Below are 20,626 nucleotides of genomic sequence, written 5' to 3'. Positions count from 1 at the left end.
AAGAAGAAATGGACATGGGCGGGGCATGTAGCGCATAGGCAAGATAACCGCTGGTCACTGAGAGTAATTTACTGGATTCCAAGAGAAGGCAAACGCGCGAGGGCGAGGCAGAAAGGTGGGCAGATGAGATTGCGGGTATAACGTGGCAGCAGAAAGCACAGGACCGGCTTGACTGGCGGAACATGGGAGAGGCCTTTGCCCTGCAGTGGGCGTAGTGGGCGCTGATGATGATATCTTTATATTGCATTTAAATGTCACCAAAAAACGATATGTTACACAGCCTATCGGAAGAGCCTTGATACTGCACTATGGATTCGTTCGGTTTGCTGTACGTAGCCTGATAATTTTTCGCACACCATAATTAGTGCTCAAAATTATAAGTATGTGTATTGTCCATCACCGCTTTATTCTGTGCTGCTTTCGGGGTAAAAGGAGTTGCACGCAGAGAAGCGGCGCTGCCTTCGCGGCAACTAGTGGAACAGTCGAGCCCCGGCGCATGCGCGCGGAGTGCATGCATGCGCAGCAAACCACAGCGCACAAACACGAACCGCTGTCGCGCTCAACTCCGACTGTTTGCAGCATGTGCTGCGTCATGAAATAAAAAGAAAATGAATAGCGATGATATCGATCACGCTGTTCGCGATTTGAATGGTAATTACACTTTTTAACTGCCGTCTAAAAAAATAACAAAAGAAAAATGTTATTCTCCCGCCATCTTGAAAGAAAGCTTCGAGACGGCGCGATAAAGGCATTCAAAATATACTGCACGTAGTCGGCTGTTATACAGAAAAAAAAAAAGAATTTCAACTTCGAAACTACGAAATGATTCCAAGTAAGCGTGAACAAATTCAAAACAACATCGATCTCCAATACCCTGGATTTGACGGAAGGTGGCTGAACAGAGGAATGAACAGGCAAACCGAGCTTATATACTAAGCAGTGGCGGCGACAGCGAAAACGCTTGCGTGCATGAACGAATGAATGAATGAAGGACAGCGTTTACTTTAATGGCGAGGGATAACGGCGAGCAGTTGGAAGATTGCGTACTCGCAGTCAGGAAAAAAATTATACTAAATTGCTAGACCCTGTATAGGAACCGCTTTTCATCAAAGCCACGAAAACCAAAAAAGAAAAAGAACAGAGAGAGAGAGAGAGAGAGTGCGGCTCTTATACGAGTCTGCACGCTAGGTTCATGCTGTGTGTCACATGTGTGCGTGACAATTTATTTTCCTTTTCGTGAACCTAATTCTACCTTGCACGATTTCACCACAACTGGCATACCCTATTCCATATTTTACGTTGCTTTATAAAGACCTCTGCCATGGGTATCGCATTTTGAGACATCCCATATATAAACGGTCACTATGGAAGCCGAAAAAGAAAATCTCCGACCTAATGAGAGATCTGTGGGTGTCGCAGTCATTTATTTCAAATATAGCAAAGTCAATATCGAAGAACAAATGTTTACTTAGCTTCGGCAATTACTCTTCGTCTACCCCTCGCAATGCGCGTTCGCCTCATTCGTGACCTAGTGAGAGACCTGTCAGTGTGGCGATAATTTATTTCACGTAGCCAAGTCAATATCGAAGAACAAATGTTGACTCGGCTTCGGCAGGTAGTCTTCGTCTACCCCTATAAATGGCAGTTCGCCTCATTAGCTGGCCCGAGAATGGAAATTATAAAAGCAGACGCTATCTTTCATCCGTAACGATATAATAAAAGGGGCCGCCCGGGTATTGGCGAAGCTAATCGTGAAGACGAAAAAAGGCAGAACGGTATAGAACCCGCGACGTAAGAGGGAATAAATAAATAAAATAAAATTACGTAAATGGCATCGGGAACATGCATTGTTGCCGTCCAACCTTGCGTATAGAACGCGATGCTTACACGGCAATTCGAGAATCGCGGCTTGCTGCCTTGTAGTACGTCGCTGCAGTTCCAAGAACGGACGCGAAAAATCAATACGGACGATTATTCGTACATGTCACACGAAGGAGAGAATAAAACGAGGGGACGAACCTGGTCTCAGAGCGATTCGTACCACTAACAGGCGTGCACGAACGTTCTTAACAGAAAAAGAAAAGCAGCGTCAAGAAAGTTTACCATCAATAAACGCTCAAGTAGACACGAATATTTATATAGAAGGCAAGACAAGGAGAAAACAGCAGCATGAATGCGAAAAAAGTAATGATAATAAAACGAGAGATAAATTCATGCTTTAACTATTCTCGTTACGTTAGCAGAGTGGCTGCGAAACTAGCTGAAGCTTATTGAGCGGAGATTTTCATCGCACGTCGCTGAACGGTTTCTTACGAGCGCTGCCAGTAAGGAACAATCACCCTAGTAACTGTACTTTCTTTCTTTAATGTATAGAACGAAATGCCCAAGAACCATGCAGCTGCATTCGCGGAGTTTCCGTGAGTAGTTGTAGTTATTAGTGCTTCTTTGATCATTGCACCTCTTCTATGGTAGGTAGTTCTTTATTAGTAATCGGTAATGGTAGCTCTTATACAAAAAACCAATAGACCTTTTTCAAGCAATCCCAGAACCCCCCGCGGGTGCGCGAAGCACTATGGGAAAAGTGTGTACGGCGAGCCCGCCGGCTGTTTCGTCGCTCGCTGCTCGTCGGCGCCGTGGGAGTACCAAACGAAAAAAAAAAAAAAAAAAGACGCGTCGCCGCTGGTTGTCTATTATTAAATCCTAAATACTACACATGTCTGAACGCACCTGCATGTATCTCTACGCATGAAATGCGAAAGGAATGATGCAGTCAGTGTAGGTATTACCTAGCGGATGTATACCGGAAGTAGCAGTTAAGCGGCATGCGAGTTATCACGTACGTGCCGATACATGCAGTCAAAACGTGCTTTCTTGAGCGATGTGAGCTGGAACACCGAATTCGTATTTATTCAATGATTACTTGTTCACAAGCTGCTATGGCATTTAATGTCATAGCGGCTCGTGATCGGTTTTAACCAAACTGTAGAGCGGTGTCACAGTGTTCAGGTATACAGATGATTATTTGACCTTAATTGACAAGTCACGCGCTGTACAAAGAAGTGAGCACATTCTAAACGTGTTTAAAGAAAAAGGGATGGGACTAGAATTCACTTGCGAGATGCCTTGCTCTGATAATTTGCAGTTTCTTGATACATGCTTTTAAGTTTCGCTGCGGAGCATGTTTGCGGGCAGTATAGCCCGCGTTCAGCGAAATCGGTGTTTAATTTCGCGTCGGCGCATTCGAATATTGTTAAACGAGGAATTGTTATGTAATGATTACGCACGGCATACACATAAGATGAGCAGTAGTTTCCAGCTGCAAAGTGATCAAAGAGGTGGGATATCCTGCGTATCGTTGTATCGGTTTGCGAAAATCTGTTCGCATGGCAAAGAAAGATTAACACGGACGTCCTCCATCCGTAAATAATGAAGAAACTAGAAATATTGCAGTTATTCCACATATATATATAAGAAGTCGCATGGCCTGAAGAACGTAGGGAAGCGATGTGGGGGTGAAGGTTCTGTTTGCCGCTCCAAATAAGCTTAGTCGCATTAAAGTCGCAGGGGTCTGCGGTGGGCAAAGAAAAATGCGGTCAGAGGCATGCCAATTGTTTTGTAAATTGTGTAGGAGTTAACCGCAAATTTCTATTTCTTGTGTCCACATGTACATCGGCCAGACTGGTCGATGTATTAATACGCGCCTCAGCGAGCATCGAAATTCATTGAATGGAGCCGTCTCATCTCGCATCGCTATGTCAGTCATGAAAATGTAATCCCATCTTCGAAAGCACAGTAATTTTGTACCATCAACCTAATCAGACAACGCGAGAAATTTCGGAGGCATATCATGTCACAAATAACGACATGTACTTTGTGTCAGTCAACCTTCTCAGTCGTTACAAGACAAAGAATTCAACTTTATTAATCGACTGTAAGCACGCGCCTTGATTATTTGACTTTTTGTGCCTCTTTATGACACGCGCGACGCGCTCCCATTTTTGTTTATATATGTTTTTTTTTCACGCGTGCAATAAACTTTCAGTTGTGTGTGAGCGCTGGTTTGTGAATTTCCTTCCTTGTACTGCTCCTTTCTTTTTTCGCTATAAGTATTATTCCAATCAGTAATTATAGCACAAACGAAGGTTAGTAAGCACTTATCGTTCTTTACATATATGGTGCGAGCGATGCAATGAATGTGTCTTATTTCCCCAAATGCCGACTACACTTTCTAGTGTACTCTTTAAAATGTCAGAACCTCACGCTGTGTTCGTCGACAGCGTTGATGGACGTTGATTCGAAATGCATCCGCGAATCATAGACCGCTCCTGCACTTCATAGGCAACTGAGTTGTATTTTTTTTTTTTTTTCATTTATGCCGCAAGGCGCACTGGCGCCAAAAAAAAAAAATTGGCCGCGTATCTGCGTGCTTCGCTGCAAATGTCGTCTAAAGACGATAGAAGAGGCGCTGCGTGAGATATGGACGCCATCTGGCAATACGTCGGGAAACACGAATGCTGTGTTGCGGGCTGGTAGTCCCGGCGCAGCGGCAGGCGAAGACCGGCGGTGACCAACGCGACCGCTGGGGACGCCGGCCAGCCTGAACACACTGTTTGGCGCGATGCGCCGAAGGAGAAGAAACGTCCGCACTCAACGAGTACTCTCCACAAACTCTCTTACTTACACGTCGCCTGGGTAAAACAGGAATGCCAGAGCGGCGCCCCCTGTCATTCGTACAATGCAATACTGAACCGAAACACAACATGAGCTTGTGCAGAGGGCACGGAGGAAGACAAGTTTCAGCGCAGTCGCATTTTCAGAGCACCTTAAGAAACTAGGGTTGTAACATTGCAGGGCGAGTAGGGCCAGAAGGACCGTCACGACGAAAACCTGCCTCAGTCGTATTCGCCTGGAACGTTGGTGTGGCTTCGCGTTCCCTCCTCCGCTCCTGGCCTTTCCACAAAGCTACTGCCTAAGTACGAAGGCCCCTACCGCGCCCTACGTCAAGCATCCCCAGTTAACTATATGATTGAGCCTGTTCAATCATCTACGGACCGCCGTCGTCGCGGCCGCGAGACTGTTCACGTCGATCGACTGAAGCCGCATTATGACCCACCAGTTGTACCTGTTCCTTGGGTCGCCAGGATGGCTCCTTTTCCGCGGGGGAGTGATTTGTAACATGGTAGGGCGCAGACAAGAACGCCTGCGAAAGAAGACGACGAAGACGGTTGTTGTTGGCGCTCGCGCTTGCTCGGCTTGGACCGCTGATCGCTTCAGCTGTGGCAATCTTTTAATAAACGCGTTACTGTCTCAACGTTAAAGGCATACCATCAAGGTCTTTAAAATTGCGTATCTATGTATTTTCTGTTAAAGGAACACACCGCCGAATACTTACCTAGTGATGTTGCGCCTCAGATATGCGTAATGTTTGCTTTTTGATCAACAATGTACACAAGTATGAACCTCGTCAACCGTTCACGATGGCTGGCCCTGGGGCAAGTGGTTCAACTTTGGCCGAGTGGCTGAATCGAGGGACGTGCCGACAAACAGAAAGACAGACAGAAAGACAGACCAAAATTTCTGCGTTTAAGTTCCCCAAGAAAGACTATCGTCTTTAAAAAGAGAGAGAGAGAGAGAAGTGACGCTTCTGAGCCGCTCAACTAGTCCAACAGTGGGACAGACAGAAATCGTCGAGAGGCCGTCGCAGCTAAATACTGAAGTTCGTGATTGAATTGCGCAGTAACATGTTGCACATTGCCAAATTCACTGTGTCTAAGAAGTCCTGGCACGGCGCAAGCGGAAAGCTACAGCGCGAGGCCCGCGCGCTCATCGAGGCGGCTGCTGCGGCGTACAGACATTTCCCGTGACCGCTTGCGCGCCCGTTGGTGGCGCTCGTGTGCTTGAAAAAGGTCTATTGTTGCTCTGTGGTAAGTACCTCTTCTTGTGTCGTGTGCTCCTTCCCGATTTGCCCATTAATCAAGTCATTAATGGCAATACTCGTTACATATTAAGAAGGAGATACTTACAAAAGGCAGGAATACCTGCCTGCTCCCGCTCTACGGGGCCCGGTGCGCGGTGCATCCTGGGTAGGATTAGGCCCCCGCAGCGACCGCAGCAGACGCAACCAAAGCGAGCCGACCAATAGGAGCTAGGAGCTCTTGCCTATCCCGTGACTAGGTCATCCCTCCTTAAATATTTTACGACTACAGCTTCACGATTGTCACGTGACGCTTTCTCCTCTTTTTTTTTTTTTTTTTTCGTCTACAACTCTGGACCGTCCAGCGAGCCGAGGAAACCGCCAAGGGCCAGCAATCCTTGGCCGAAGCCTAGGCGGTGTCCAGGCTTATCCCACGAATTCGCAGGGCACATTTTTTTGGTCTGATTTGATCCATGGGTAACAGTCCTTTACCAACGTGTATACGACGGAAGAAACTAGTTTCTGTCGTTTTTCGCGGAATTAAAATTTATCTTGACGTTGGGACTCTGATTCTTCATTCAGGTTTCAAGATTTGTAAATGTTGTTCATTTTTTTATACTTTGCAGATACGTCGTCGCTACAGCATTCACGGTCGAGATGTAAAATCCGGTGCCAGTAGGCGGTCGAGCCTTCGTGGTTTAAAAGAGCTATAAACGAAATGCGCATATTATTTACCTATCGTTTAAGATCAGTGAAGGGTGCTTTTTATATTTTTGAAGAGGTCCTGAACCACTTTTCCAGCTAATCATCGAATGGCCTCAGTATCAAAGTTTACTGCCTCACGAATCGATTGCCGTAAAAAATTTAAGAATCCATCAAGAGCGAGTGGGGTTACAGGGATTTCTCGCACGCTTTAGGCACTTTCTTCTCTCGTCCCGACGAGCGCGCTAGAAACTAGACGGGGAGGAAAGACACAGGAACAGCTCCGTCAGCGCGCGTCAGGACCTTGAGCGCGCGTTCTATCCCCGGCATGAGATTCCCTTGGGCGCTAGTGTTGCTACGTGAATTTCGACACCCCGTGGCAAGAAAAGCGCAACTGACACAAACGCCGCTCCTGATTTATGTCAGCTATCAACCAATAGCAGCATTCTGTTCACTGACATCAGAGAACAGGCGCCGGCAGCTCCGAAGCGAGTGAGGAGCGAGCCTCTGAATGGTGAGAGAAAGCTTGAGGCAACGTCGCGCTGCGCTTGTAAACTCTACGTGCCGCGCACGACTGCAATATTTGGCTGAACTGTTCGCGGCAGTGCCTGCTATTCGCAGAATGTGTTCTTTCACCAAGCCCGAGGGGTGGCTTCATGACCCCTTTAATAAAGCAAACCTCCGTATGCCTCCTTTCCCAAGTTTGTGGTCTCGTGCGCCTGCTTGCTCTGTGTCTCCACCATATAAGTGCCGTTCAGTGCTGCACTATCTTAAAGATCGGCCTCACACTATATAGTCAGCTCGCCGACTAGGAAGGGGCCGATCCTAAAGATAATGTAATGGACGTCACGGGAGTCACGCGCTCCGAGTATCTGCGCCTAGCTGCCTTGCTAGCGGGCAGACATGCAAATGGCGATGGTTCAAAGCGCTTAGCAGTATAATCTATCCGGCTACATACGACAAGGAATGCCTGCTATGCGGGGAACACCCAACGCTTTATCACGTTACATGGACCTGCCAACACTCAAAGGTGGTGCCAAGAAACAATACACCAACACCGGAGCAGTGGGAGGCTGCGCTGTCCTGCTCGAAGTAGCTCAAGCTGATCGACAGAGCTGGCAAGATGGCGAAGGCCACAAGGTCCCTGACTGAGGGCTCCACCATCACCTGAAAAATTCCTTTGCAATATTAAAGTTTTCCATGCATTGCTCCCATAATCCCGGATAAGTGATACTCAATGACCGCTGCAATGACAGTTCCCAAATGTAGCTTTTCTGCCTCAAAAATATTTTTATACAGCAGAACCGAATCATAACGCCCGCCCGCCATCAAGAGCGATGCAAGCGGAGGTCAATACACAGCACACAAGGATGAATGCAAGCATGTTGCTCGCCTATATATAGATATATAGTGAGAATGGCTTTTATTCTAGCTTGGAAGTAATGATCCGCGGTATAATTATGGCACCCAGGGGGTACGCACGTGAGCGGTGCAAATGAGGCAGGCAAAAGCTACACGCAAACGACGAGGCTGGAGGCTGTACCTGCAGAGGGTCACAACGTCCACAGCATACAGTGTACGGAAAGTATAGTTAGGCATGCGGAGTTTCGCAAGCGCGCCGGTCATTGATGGCGAGTATGCGTCGCTCGTCGTCCAGGGTTTTGCGAAGCGATATATATAAATCGCCATCGCAGCTGAAGCCGGACCTGATGAGTTTGTCTGGTTGTTGGCTCAACGGTCTTTTCACTTGGAACAGTACATGGGTTATTCGGATTCACACATGCAAATTTGTGAATGCGAATTCCCCGCCTTTCCCCTTGCTGCGAACCTGCTTGAGCGTTATTCGAGGTGCCATTGAGGAGCCATCCAACTTGAATTGATGTCTGTTTCTTCCAAGATTCGATACGTCGCTTCAAGTGGAAATCTTGGGCCTTCATCAGTCGAGCGTGTCAAGCAGGGGCGTGGCCAGGGGGGGGGGGTTCAACCCCCCCCCGAAATTTTTGAATTTTGCTTGCGCATATATACACGCACACATACCAACGCACGCACGAACATGCATAAAGCATGGCTGAACCCCCTCCCCCCCCCCCCCCCCCCCGAAAAAAATCTCTGGCTATGCCCCTGGCGTCAAGTGATGTTGATGAAACGGGAAAATTCACGCGCCATCTTTATCGATCAGCAATGGCTAAAGAGTTGCACGAAACTAGTACACCATGTCACATGGGTTTTCTTTGCGGCTCGAGTTGTTTTTACAGCGAAGCTTAGTCTACCCTGTGGCGCCGCCGCCGCCGCCGCCGCCGTCGTCGTCGTCGTCGTAGTAGTAGTAGTAGTAGTAGTAGTAGTAGTAGTAGTAGTAGTAGTAGTAGTAGTACTACTACTACTAGTAGTAGTAGTAGTAGTAGTAGTAGTAGTAGTAGTAGTAGTAGTAGTAGACGTCAGAAATAATTAAAACGAAATGATGATGATGACTGTCGGTACAAATACCGGGAAAGGAATTCGCACTTTCACCAATTACACCAATTAGAGACTTACATTAGTTCTAATAAACCAAGGCAAAGCAATTCCTACTCTCATTAATTACATTAATTAGAGACTTACGTTGATTCTAATAAACCAAGCTAGGCAAGGCACCTGGACGCATAGGAGAGTCACGTCGATAACAGGGAGCGCACACTTGGCAGGAATCCGGCTGCGCCGGCGGCAAATTGCGTGATGGCGTTCGCAGAAACTTCATTGCCCGAGCCGGCAGGTCACATGATCTCACTAGGAGACACGTGGCGTTCGCTGAAACGCCATTACCTGAGCCCACTCGTCACGTGATCTCGCTCTGCCCAATCAGGTGTAAGCGCGCGTACTTCAAATCTAGCGGCACATTTACGACACCATGTGATCTCGCTAGCCAACCACATACATTCGCGTGCTAACAGCTTCGCTTTCCGACGCTTTTTACGGCGTGGAAATGGCTGAATTCTTTCTTTTGTTTCTTATTTTTCAATGTGTCTAAGGTCTTAGCTACGTAGATTTCCATGCGGATACTTCTTAAATCGACCAATTATCTTCCGCCTTCCCGCTCCTGTCACTCTCTTTCCAAGTCTAGATTTGTGCGCGCGGTAATTTTCAATGCATCGATCGCTAAACGCCGCTACGAAAAAAAAACTGACCAGAGTCTGGATTTTCCAGCGATGAGCGCCTATATGCCTGTCGCACTTAGGAAACGTTTATGATATCATATTCTGTCCAAAGATTGTCGCCCACGCGCCGGCTGTGCTTAATTATCCTTCGACAATGGCTATACGGAGACGGCCGCGCTGTTTCTGGCTCATTAGAGAAACAAAAGAACGTTCAAAGAACATGAACTATCTTTTTCTTCCTCCCCTCTTAATTCTTTCCTTTTTTTCTCTTTCTGTCGTTCTTCCTTTCATTTTGTGCATTGTTTCTAACGTACCCAAAAAGAGAGATATACACACACAAAAAAAGGATGCGGCTAAGCAGACCGTGCGTTAGTCGGTATGCCAGAATAAAGAAATCGTGGGTGCTGATAGCCTCGCGACTTGAGATTGGTCCAACAGCAATGAGGGAAAGAAAATAATACAAGTAAAGTATAAGCTCAAGGACGTTGCTGCTGTGGCCGTAATCTTCACGGAGGGTGCCGAGGCGTAACGCCAACAAGGATCATTACTCTCGCTCGAAGAGCCGGTATTGAGCTGTCACGAAAGCTCAGCTGAGCAGATAGATCGAATCTGTTGATATCACCACGTCTTCGGCGACTTCCCTTGCTCTTCCTTATTTTGTTTTTCTTTTCTTTTTTTCAATCCTTAGTTCGCAGGTGATGTTTGAGAAAATTTTTATTCTTTTCGCGAACTGATTACATTTCATCATCAGATTTAGGTGCACGTTAAAGAACCCCAGGAGGTCGAAATTTCCGGAGCCCTCCACCACGGCGTCTCTCATAATCATATCGTGGTTTTGGGACGTTAAACACCAGATATTATTATTGATTACATTTCATCGTAGTTATGTTCACGCGAATGCACAGAAAGCGCAGAAAATAAATAGCGAACAACATTTGTATTTTGACTGTGTATGTCCTTTGTTGTACCAACGTCTCTCCATTCACCGAGAAGGTAGACACACAGAGACTTGCTTTCAGGGGAAACTAAAGAGAAAAACGCGTTTTCTTGTATTAGTAAATTACAATTTCACAATACCGAAAGCACTCTAGCCTCGAGAAGACGCTTGGTAAGCGAGAAATCACGCAAGAAAAAAAAAAAAAAAAAAATATATATATATATATATATATATATATATATATATATATATATATATATATATATATATATATATATGCGACGCCACCGTGAAGTTCCCGCATCAGCTCGTCGTGACGTCATAGACTTTGATGGCGTTTGCTGGGGTCGACGCATTCGTTTATGGGTAAAAATTGTTTACATTGTGTTCTGAGGGGCCCAAAGTATAAGCATAGAAAGTTTCATTGAACAAATGTGCACGAAATACGCGAAAAAAAATTGAAATTTGTGACGTCACACTGACGTTCACGTGCTGAAGTTTTGGCGCGAAATTGAAAAATAGACCATTGCTCTTCATTTCCTCTCCTAATAATTATCCTATTATGGCAGAATTAATGACAATAAAGTTCTAAAAAAATAGCTCATCTGTTTAAACTGATTTATTGTTTCACTTGAGTGTCCCTTTAAAGGGCCCCTCACCAGGTTTGACAATTTTGAGCTAACGAGCGCAATGCATACATGGGCGTTCACGATCACGTCTGCCGAAATTTGGAACGCTACGCGCCGCGGAAATGGGTCAAATTTCAAGGTGAACGCTGCTTGCCCTTCCTCTCCCGGGCTCGCGCTTTAGAGAATGAGGGGATGACGTACATGAGAAAATGGCCCTACGTAGATGATAGTGCTGTGACGTCGCTCCTTTACGTAGACGACTGTGCTCTGACGTCGCCAACAGTAGCACGTGACACTGCGATAATTATTTGACACGGCATGTGTAGTTTGTGTAATTTGTTGCTTGAATAGATTAATAAAACTTGAGAGAAATAATGAGACACACAAAGGGAATGTGTGCGTCTTTTTCTTTTTTTTTCGTGAATTGCAGCGAGATGCGGGGCTAATGTGCCTCCCTTTCCCATGCGTTCGTGTCCCCGCGGTTAGCGCATCGAGCAGACGCCAGCCCTGGAAACGAAAGTAATGTTCTGGCGCGTTCGAGCACTCATTATGCTCGTTTATTCTACCGCGTCCAAGTAAACGTTAATGCGGCACTGGCTCATGATACCACCACTCTCGTGCCCGTACAAATGTCTCAACTTTCATGCCCGTCCCGCAGAAGCAGGCAGGCAAAACGCCCACGGCCGCTACATTAAAAAAAAAAAAAATGTAGCGGCCGTGCAACGCCGCTCGCGTGCTCGAGCTGGCTCAGGCACGTCATGCGCACGTGACCATGCATGCGCATGACGTGTTCATGCGTATGTGTCAAGGGAAGAGGGCAGGGAAGGGATTTGGCTTGCTAAGGCTACACGGGGCGAGTGGCAAGGGTTTGAAACTCGCCTCCTCGCATCATGGTTTCGCGCCGCTACAAATTATTGTTTTTCTCAGCTCGTAATGAACCGATTTGAAAAATTCTTGCGGCATACTGCTCTTCATTCGGCACACAACAACTTCCAGCGTCTAACTAAAGTTTGCTATGTGGCCTGGTGAGGGGCCCTTTAAAGAAAATGTGTTCTCGAGATCTAACGCGTATATTTGTTGCGATGGCTTTCCGTGTCGTCGACTTCAATCACGTGGCTTCAATATGGTCGTGATAACAACTAGGTCCCACGTGCGCGTGCCTATGCCAGTTCTACATAGTGGTGGGCAGGGGCGTAGGCAGAAATTTTTTTCGGGGGGTGGGGGGGGGGGGCACCTCCTTGATCTGAAGTGGGGGCGGGGCTGGGACATGTCGAGTATGATTTTGTGCTCTGTATGCCGTGGCAACAAATTTTCACAAATGTAGCGCGAAGAAAAAGTACAGCAAGGGCAGAACTTACCGCGAGATGAAAATCGACGGCATGCTGAAGCGTACGCGCGCTTCGACATTTCTTGGGTCTTGCGCTGATCGGGCTACGGTGGAATACCGAACCAACGTCTCTTGCTTCCTTCAAGAACACTGATGAACACAAGACCACCACGTTTTTCATGCTTTTCGTCACGACGTACAGGGTAGCCCACAATTACGGAAAACGCCTTTTCGATATTCATGCCGGTACAGCTGAAATATTTCTTCTCCTTCACAGTGTGAATGTCTCTTGAAGGATGTCTACTGATGATGCCAATAAAAGAATATATTTTCGAATTTAATGCTGAACATGATTAGCAGAAGCATAGGCAGAATTTTTTTTTTTTTTTGGGGGGGGGGGGTTCAACCATCCTTTGTTTGTGTGTGCATTTGTATGTGTGCGTGTATATATACACATGCAAAATCGAAAAATTTTTGGGGGGGGGTCAAACCCCCCCCACCTGGCTATGCCCCTGATAATTACTTGCTATCGGGTCTTGAATACAAATAATGGTGGTTCCTCTAAGTGTGCCCGTACATTGTTACACAAGGCTTACATACATTGGGGTTACTGCTTTATGTCCCCCGTACAAGCTTTTGAAACAGACAGGCCGAACATTTTTATTTTCTAGGTGCTGATTTAGCAGGTTAAGAAATACCAAAGAACCCAATAAACAAAAGCAGTGCACACCTCTGCAGCAGTACATCAAAATTAGCTTTGCCACACAGATCATTTACAATCGATTTTTCTGATCATCTACCAACTACTTGTGCTAAAACTGTATCACTTTATAGCATCCCATACTTATGCTTGCTTCAATTACTGCCTGTGTTTCAATTATGTCAGCACTACTATCGACATTGTTATATACAATGAGACACTATGTTATATATAACGACACATTGTATTGTACAGTCAACACTTCTTGTTTTCCAGCATCAAAATGTTAGCAATTACATTAGTGTTCAGCTGTTCATCACCTCTCATTGCCGAAATGTGACCCTTCATATCTGTTTTTTAATTTTGCCTTCCTCCAAGTTTTACCAATCTTCAAGAAATGTAATCCATAGATTGCTTATAAATGCATTAGCCACTTTCACTGGGCAATCGAAACAAACTGCATCTTCCTATATTGCAACATGTTGCGAGATGGTTTTCAGCCATACCTCAGCTGACAAAATACCACATCAGCGTTGTACGAAAACTAGCAATGACTTCACCATAACAGCACACAATAATGACACTGAAAAGACAAGACGGAGAGTTTACTCATAGGGAACGAAAGCATAAACAATGACATATTATACATCAAGAGACATCAATTCGAGCAATTTTACATGTTGATGTCAAACTATCAGTTCCCATACTGCATATTCAGAAGAAGCAGCGTGTCAGTTATGGGCACAGCGCTGTTCACGTTCGTGCTGATTCCAACTTGGAATGCCTTCTGCAAAAGCATGCTGCCATGCTCCTGTGCAAGGACCACAAACTCGGGAAGGTGGTCAAGCACCAGCAGCACTAAGTCCCTGCGATCACTGGCAAGACATTGCAGGTAGCCTGAAATAAACTGCCCTGCAGTTTTCGGATTGTTCTTGATGCTTTGAAGCAGCAGCCTGAATGCCAAGCTGCAACACGATATGTTTGTGCTTGTCAGCAGAACGCACTGCAGCTCATCTTGATAGGCCTCGAGGATTTCGGGCTTCCTGGACGCAACAGCCTCGAGGTCTCTCAGAGCTGACAGTATTTCTTCTGGGTCAACGCCGTCTTTGTCAAGCAGGCTCCTCAGGTCGCGGCCACCGCCACTTTTGCCAAATCCCGGTGAATGTGAATACGGACGCGGAAGTAACCCCCTTGAAGACGGACCTGCTTCACAGCCGATACCTTCCGGAGCATTCTCGTTGCCCTCGGGATGCATTCTAAGGATGCAAGTGCCAGCAAGAAGGGTCTTCAGGCTCAACAGGTCTGGAAATATGCCTGCAACATCCTGCATTGCACCGTGGTGTTTCTGAACCCATTGCCTGGCTGCTGAGGGATTGTGGTAGACATACTGATGAACCAAAAGCAAGAACCTGTTCAGCAGGCTCATTATGCGCTCCCTTTCGTTATTGCGCATGTATTGGATGTGACACTGGAATGCATCGACATAGACGTCAAATATATCATTCACCGTGGGCACTCGTACGTCAAGAAACAGACGCGGCGCAAGCAGCTCCAGTGTTCCCAACATGTGCACGAAAAATGATGCGTGATTTCGAGTGCCAAATACCAATGTGCCCATGCCCGAGCGACTGTGAAGAAGGCTTGCCATCATTGGGAGCTGGCGCAGCATGAGCTCCGGATGAGTCGCTGCCAGCTTCCTAATAGCTATATGAAGGTCTGATAGCTTGTAGTATGACTGTTTGTCGTAGTCAGCAATAGACAACGCCAGCAGTAATGTGTGCGATAGAGTGTCGACCCTCGTCTGACCGTACGTCTGCGGCCCTTTATCCTTCAGCATTTCTGCTATCTGCGTCTGATGTAAACACAATGCTGGGAATGCACAGGTACAGCTGTATCAGCATTTCTTTCACAGCTTCACGGCGAGCAGGTTCGTTCTGGACGGCGGTCAGCAGGTGTGAGACAACAGCAGATATCAAAGTCTTATCAGCGCACCCTTGCTCCAACAGTGGTAGGCGCGTGGAAATCTTTGTCCCGTTTTCATCCTGTCGAGCAGAGTGATCTTCGGAAGCTGCAGTTGCCGAAATGTGCTCGTTGATGATGTAGTCTGCCATGGCACAAGCCTGATCTGGGCTAAATATTAGGACCTTCTCAGGACTGTAGTGCTTGGGGATCTTCTTGTCACGGCCTTGCCATATCTTCGGGATAAACATACAGGCTTGGAGGAAGTCCAAGACAGCCGAAGGGTCGTATTTCTTTGTTGACGCTTGTGAAAGAATTTCGTTTATGGCTGTGTGCAGCGTGGACCAGTGTGCCCTGTGAATGAGCAAGGCCAGCAGGTATGGCCGAAACGTGGTTCTGAGGAGCTCGTTTTTGGTACTGTTGTGGAAAAGAAGCTGGTGTTGGAGCTCCGGACAAGACGAGATGCACTCTGGTTCCAAGTGTTCCAGCCAGTCCACAATGACGAAGCTCGTGGTCACTTTTTCAGACTCGAAGGTGTTTTCGCAAAGAATCTTTGAGAGCGCATGAATCAGCTGCTGACTGTCACCCATCTTGATAGCTCTTTGGACAAGCACGCAGAGTGCCTCTTCGAAACGCTTGGATTCATTCCGCGCGACTGACGTCAGAGCTTCCACAATGTTGGCAGATTTTGCGTCACCGGATGCTAGCCTCCTTGGTGCCTGATCCTTGTTCCTCGAAGACAGATGCGACGTACAGTACTGAGTCAGGATGGCAGAGAGAGGCGACTGCGTTTTGCTCATCTCCAAGATTTTCGAGCAAACCCAGTGGAACTTGAATGTGAGTGGAGAGTTGGATGCTTCTCTTTGTTGCGCTGCAATCGCTAATCTAAAGAGGGAACATGATATGAATGACTTCTGGTACAAGGCATTCACAAATGCCTCTCTCTGGTCACTTTCAAGAATATGCTCGCACGTGTGGATGAATTCTGCCAAAGCGCCTCCAAAAAGGCACTTTCGAAGAACATCGTGCGAAAAAGCTTTTTGCAGACCTCTAAAAAGTTCTTGCTCCTGCTTGCTTCCCAGTTTTCCTTTCATTGGATCCAGGCCAAACAATTGAACCACAGCCACTGGAACAGAGTCCAAGCGAGAAGCTTCTGTCGGCCGCGGTGGGGCATGCTGGATAACTGACGTTGGTACCGGCTCAATGTCGTCCATTTCAGCCGATGCATCAGTGACATCACTCTCACCAAGAAGGCGATAAAAGCATTCGCCACCGATCGCTCCCCTCTGGTGCTGCACTTCAACAAGTTGGGACATGTATGCCTTGTCCACAACCGCCTGAACAACAGCTGCTTCGTCATACTCCACGGCTCTGTCCAAGCAGCAAAGAAGCTTGCTCATGCTTGGAACTGGAATTCCAAAGGACTGAATAAAAAGCACAAGCTGGTTTGGCTCCAAGTCCTTCAAGGCAGCATCAACAAGAACATCCACAGATGATCGGATCATACGAAGCTTCAGCCAATCTGGCAAGAGAAGGGCTTCCTCGGACGTATCTACCAAAAATGCCTGGGGTGGGTCTCCCCCTTCTGGAAACCACGTTTCCAACAGAGCATTGAATGTATCCGGGTCGCTCTCTGGAGGTCCGTAGGTAAGCAAGATGATCATCGAGTGAACGACCAGTATATACATAGTTGCAGTCTCTCCCGAGTCCCACTGCAGTGTGATGTGGTCCTGACATTCATACCAGTAAACATCTTTGGAAGGTTTTCGTGCATTTTGCAGGTATCGTGTGAATATGTCAAGCAGCGAGCAGTGGAACAGTTCTTTGTAGTACAAACCAACTGTGTCCTGCAAGAGGATACAGTTTACAATGGTTGGCCGGTCAATAATTAGCTGAGTTATGTCGAGAGACAGCTCAGAGAGACTATCGTCAGGCGTATACGTTGCAAGGAATTTGACGTATGCCGTAATTGCAAAAGGGTCATTCTCGACTTGACATGCGTGCCGCAGAGTTGCGCTGATATCGTGACGCACAACACTGAAGTGAGGCAGTGAAGGTATTTCCTTCAGCAGCCAGTCGTGATTGTTTGGTTCAGAATCCTGAGTGTTCTGACAGAGGACAAGCATGAGACCTTTAGTCGCGAGGGTGCGGGCATTTTGATTCTGTGTGCTGAGACGTCTCATAAAATAATCGAGTACCTCACATGTGGCATTGACGTCTCCCTCTGGGTTTCTCAGCAACTTCTGTAAGTGCTGTAACAACTGCTGCTGCTTTCGCTTCTTACTCTGCGGAGTTTTCATCTTGCCCTTTTCTGGTTTTTCGTCCTCTGGGATCGGCTGCGCCTATGCTACCCTCCAGTTCCTCATCGAGGAGAAACTCGCAAAGACACTGCACAGGAAGAAGGTCAAGTGATCCCTCACTCGACTCCACGAGCTCCGCGAGCCATGGCATGTGCGAGGTTCCTTGTCTCTGGATAATCCCCAAAAGAAAATCAGGCTTCCTACTTCTGCACAGGAGGTGCCCCAGCTTCAAAGTTTCGTTTAGAGCTTTCAGCTGGTCCAACACCTGCGGCGGAGGTCTTCTGGTCACTCCTTGAGGATCCATTGTTATCAACTTGGACAGGAGAAGACTGTTACTCTCGGTGATGGTGACCTTCGTCGATGCAGCTGCCAAGTGCGTTTCAAACTCCAGTATCTTCTGCTTCTCCACCTGAGCGATCTGCATCTCTCGCGCTTTGATTTCGTCGGCTTTTTCACCTACCGCCAGAGTCGGCGGAGGAAAAACAAAGTGGTTCGTGATGCACATTTCCACCAAACTCTGCAATGTTGGATGGCTCGCAAAAGCCATTTCTCCGAACGTGGAAGGATTGTGGGCTACCACAATAAGAAGCATGATCCACGCCTTCCAGTAGTAGTCTGCGATTGCAAGGTTTGGTGGCGTGTAGCCCGCTGGAAGTGTTATGTTCTCGGGATGGTGGTAGGCGCACAGGTGGAAGATGATCTCGATGAGTTCCGTTCGCTCCACTACAAGCACAGGATGCGAGTCTTCCTTGTAGATTGCCGCCGCTCTCCTGATTAGTTGGTCGACAAGCTCCAATGCATCAGATGGGTTGAGCGGGTGTTCCTTCGACATCCCTATTATTAGTATTCGAATGAGTGTGTCCTCCAGTGCGGGGACATCCGAAGCCAGCCGCAACATCAAATGTCTGTCAGTTTCTGGAGGCCAGTTATCTTTGCAGTAGTGCTCAAGTTGCTCAAGGAAAAAAGCCTTGTGTAAGCAGTGCAAAAATTCGTTCCTACCAGGCTTGAACATCTTGGGAACGACCGTGTGCAACCACCAAACAGTGTCTCGCTGGATCGTGGCCACCTGCATTTGGTAATTACGAAGAGGAGAGATGTCTTTCTTTTCTCCTCTGAAAAGCGCCGTCGCTGCTTCACGCACAGCTGGTGTGATTGCCAAAAAGATGGCCTTGACAATCAGGTCCGTTATCGACATAAAAAGGCGTTCTCTGAGTGGTTGCTCCAGCTCTTGGAATTGCGTCTCCTTTCGTTCCTGCATGAGGCCGAGACAGAATGCCGAAAAGTTGAGATCGTGCCGCAGGGACCGTATGATCTCTCTGAACAACGCGCGCAGGCATCGCAGGTAGTCATCTCTGTTGATTAGCAGGTCTTGGAAAACTTCAGCCAAGACCCGGGCTGCTTTTTCTGGCGAGTGCTGAATATCACCGAGAGGAGCTGCATGTTATTCGGGTTTCTCGAGTTGGACAGCTCGTTGTAGATGCAGTGCTTCAAAACAGTACTCAGATTGTCAACATGCTGACCCAAGAGTTCTTTCACGCACTGCATGAAGTGATTCACGACGGGCTTCGTCTTCAGTCGAATGCGAATGAGGCACCCGATCACTTCGACGTCGTGCTTGTTGTGTTGGTTGCAGTTCATGCACACTGTCAGCAGCAGGTCCTGCGCTGGGCGAGTCAGCTTAGGGTTTTGAAGCCAAGTCTCGAGACGATGGGCAACCAGCGAACGCACTTCACTTATCCCGCAAGCGGAAACTAACAACCGCAGCAAGTTTTTCGAGATGTCCATCGGTTGGCGGCGATTGAGCTGTTCGTGGATTACCTCAAGTATGTAATGCTCGATGTTTGTTTTGGAGCCGGCAAAGCGAGGCACAACGGCAACGTTTTCGGGACTTTCCTTGAGATCAAGGTGCAGGCTCGACAGGGAGTCGTCATCATCGACTGCCTGGGCAGGCGGGCTGGGACACGCATCCGGCTTGAAGAGCAGGTCTGGAGCAAGCATGCTCTTTGGCGGCAGCCTCGTGTTAAACGCCGTGAGCACGTTCTCGACGTAGTTTTTACATTCGTCGTGATCGACCCATACCCGATCGCCCAAAGAGTCCTCCACAAACACTTTCACAAACTGCTCCGGCCAACTGACGTTATCCTGAAACGCGGCCAGGAGGAGGTTACAAGCTAGCACGGAGATCAGGTTGTTGCCTTTAGTCTTGAAGTTCACCGCGACGTCGCGCTTCAAGAGGCTCGTGAATGCCTCGACGGAGCCCTCGGAGTCGAATATCCGTGGCCGCGTTTTCGCCAGGAACATGAGTGTCAGGTAAAGCATGGGGTCGGGTTTAGGCCGCATGTTCTTGAGCGTCTTAGCGGCGCCGCACATGAGTGATTCGACCTTGTCATCGTCACCAACGTCCTCCGCTTTCAGAACACGGCTCAGGAAATCTGTCGGATCGACCTCCACGGCAATGACATCCCACTGTTCACTTTTGTTCGACGGTGTTTCACGCTTGATCTGCGAGCCGCCGGGACCCAAACGGGCAAGAGAGGACGGGGCTGCGGTGGCGGCGAGCTTCGGTTTCTTCGAAGGCACCAAAGACGAAGAGGCACCGACGGCTTCCGGTCGCTTCCGTTCCGTACTAGAACTAGTGCTGCTTAACGTCGACTGCTTCACCGGTGGCTTCGGTTCCGGTACATCGGGGGCTGACCGCTGCTTCGAACCGAGGGCGATGAAATCGCCCGACGGGAAAAGCGACGCTTTCACTTTGTTAGGGCCCCTCTTCTGAGAGCCCTTCCCTTTCTCGCGTTCCATGTTTCACTGAAGACGTCCGGGTCGCACGCTTCACGTAGCTACATCCCAGGATCTCTCTTGTTCACAGAAAACGCGACAACACAGCAATCTAACGACAAACGCGATTTCTAAGTTCACAGCACCAACGCCGGCGCCATACCACGCCATAGCTTTCTTATCTCGTTTGAGCGGACAGCAGGGAGCAACAGTTTCGCATTTGAAAGGTATCAGAGAAGATCTGTTATCTCG

The 20,626-nt window shown here is 47.8% G+C and overlaps 2 protein-coding genes across 3 annotated transcripts in view; both read right to left on the bottom strand.

The window, feature by feature from the left end:
- The window catches only part of LOC119389933 (uncharacterized), a 163,478-nt gene extending 150,483 nt beyond the window's left edge, over positions 1-12,995 (bottom strand). The window contains exon 1 of one of the 2 annotated variants that reach the window (XM_037657379.2): positions 12,672-12,995. In XM_037657379.2, coding sequence (XP_037513307.1) covers positions 12,672-12,821 — 150 coding nt within the window. In that variant the 5' untranslated portion in view covers positions 12,822-12,995. The remainder of the gene's footprint in view (positions 1-12,671) is intronic. The other variant, XM_037657380.2, reaches the window with a different exon arrangement.
- A 1,034-nt stretch (positions 12,996-14,029) lies between these two features.
- On the bottom strand, positions 14,030-20,557 carry LOC119389932 (integrator complex subunit 1-like). The gene is given in 4 exon segments (XM_037657378.2): positions 14,030-15,186; positions 15,188-17,632; positions 17,634-19,015; positions 19,018-20,557. Coding segments are annotated over 4 exon segments (6,360 nt in total). The 5' UTR covers positions 20,399-20,557; the 3' UTR covers positions 14,030-14,034.
- Between the last annotated feature and the right edge of the window lie 69 nt (positions 20,558-20,626).

The sequence above is a fragment of the Rhipicephalus sanguineus genome, chromosome 4, assembly GCF_013339695.2.
Source record: "Rhipicephalus sanguineus isolate Rsan-2018 chromosome 4, BIME_Rsan_1.4, whole genome shotgun sequence".
Classification (NCBI taxonomy): Eukaryota; Metazoa; Arthropoda; class Arachnida; order Ixodida; family Ixodidae; genus Rhipicephalus; species Rhipicephalus sanguineus.
This window is presented reverse-complemented; position numbering and strand designations above follow the sequence as displayed.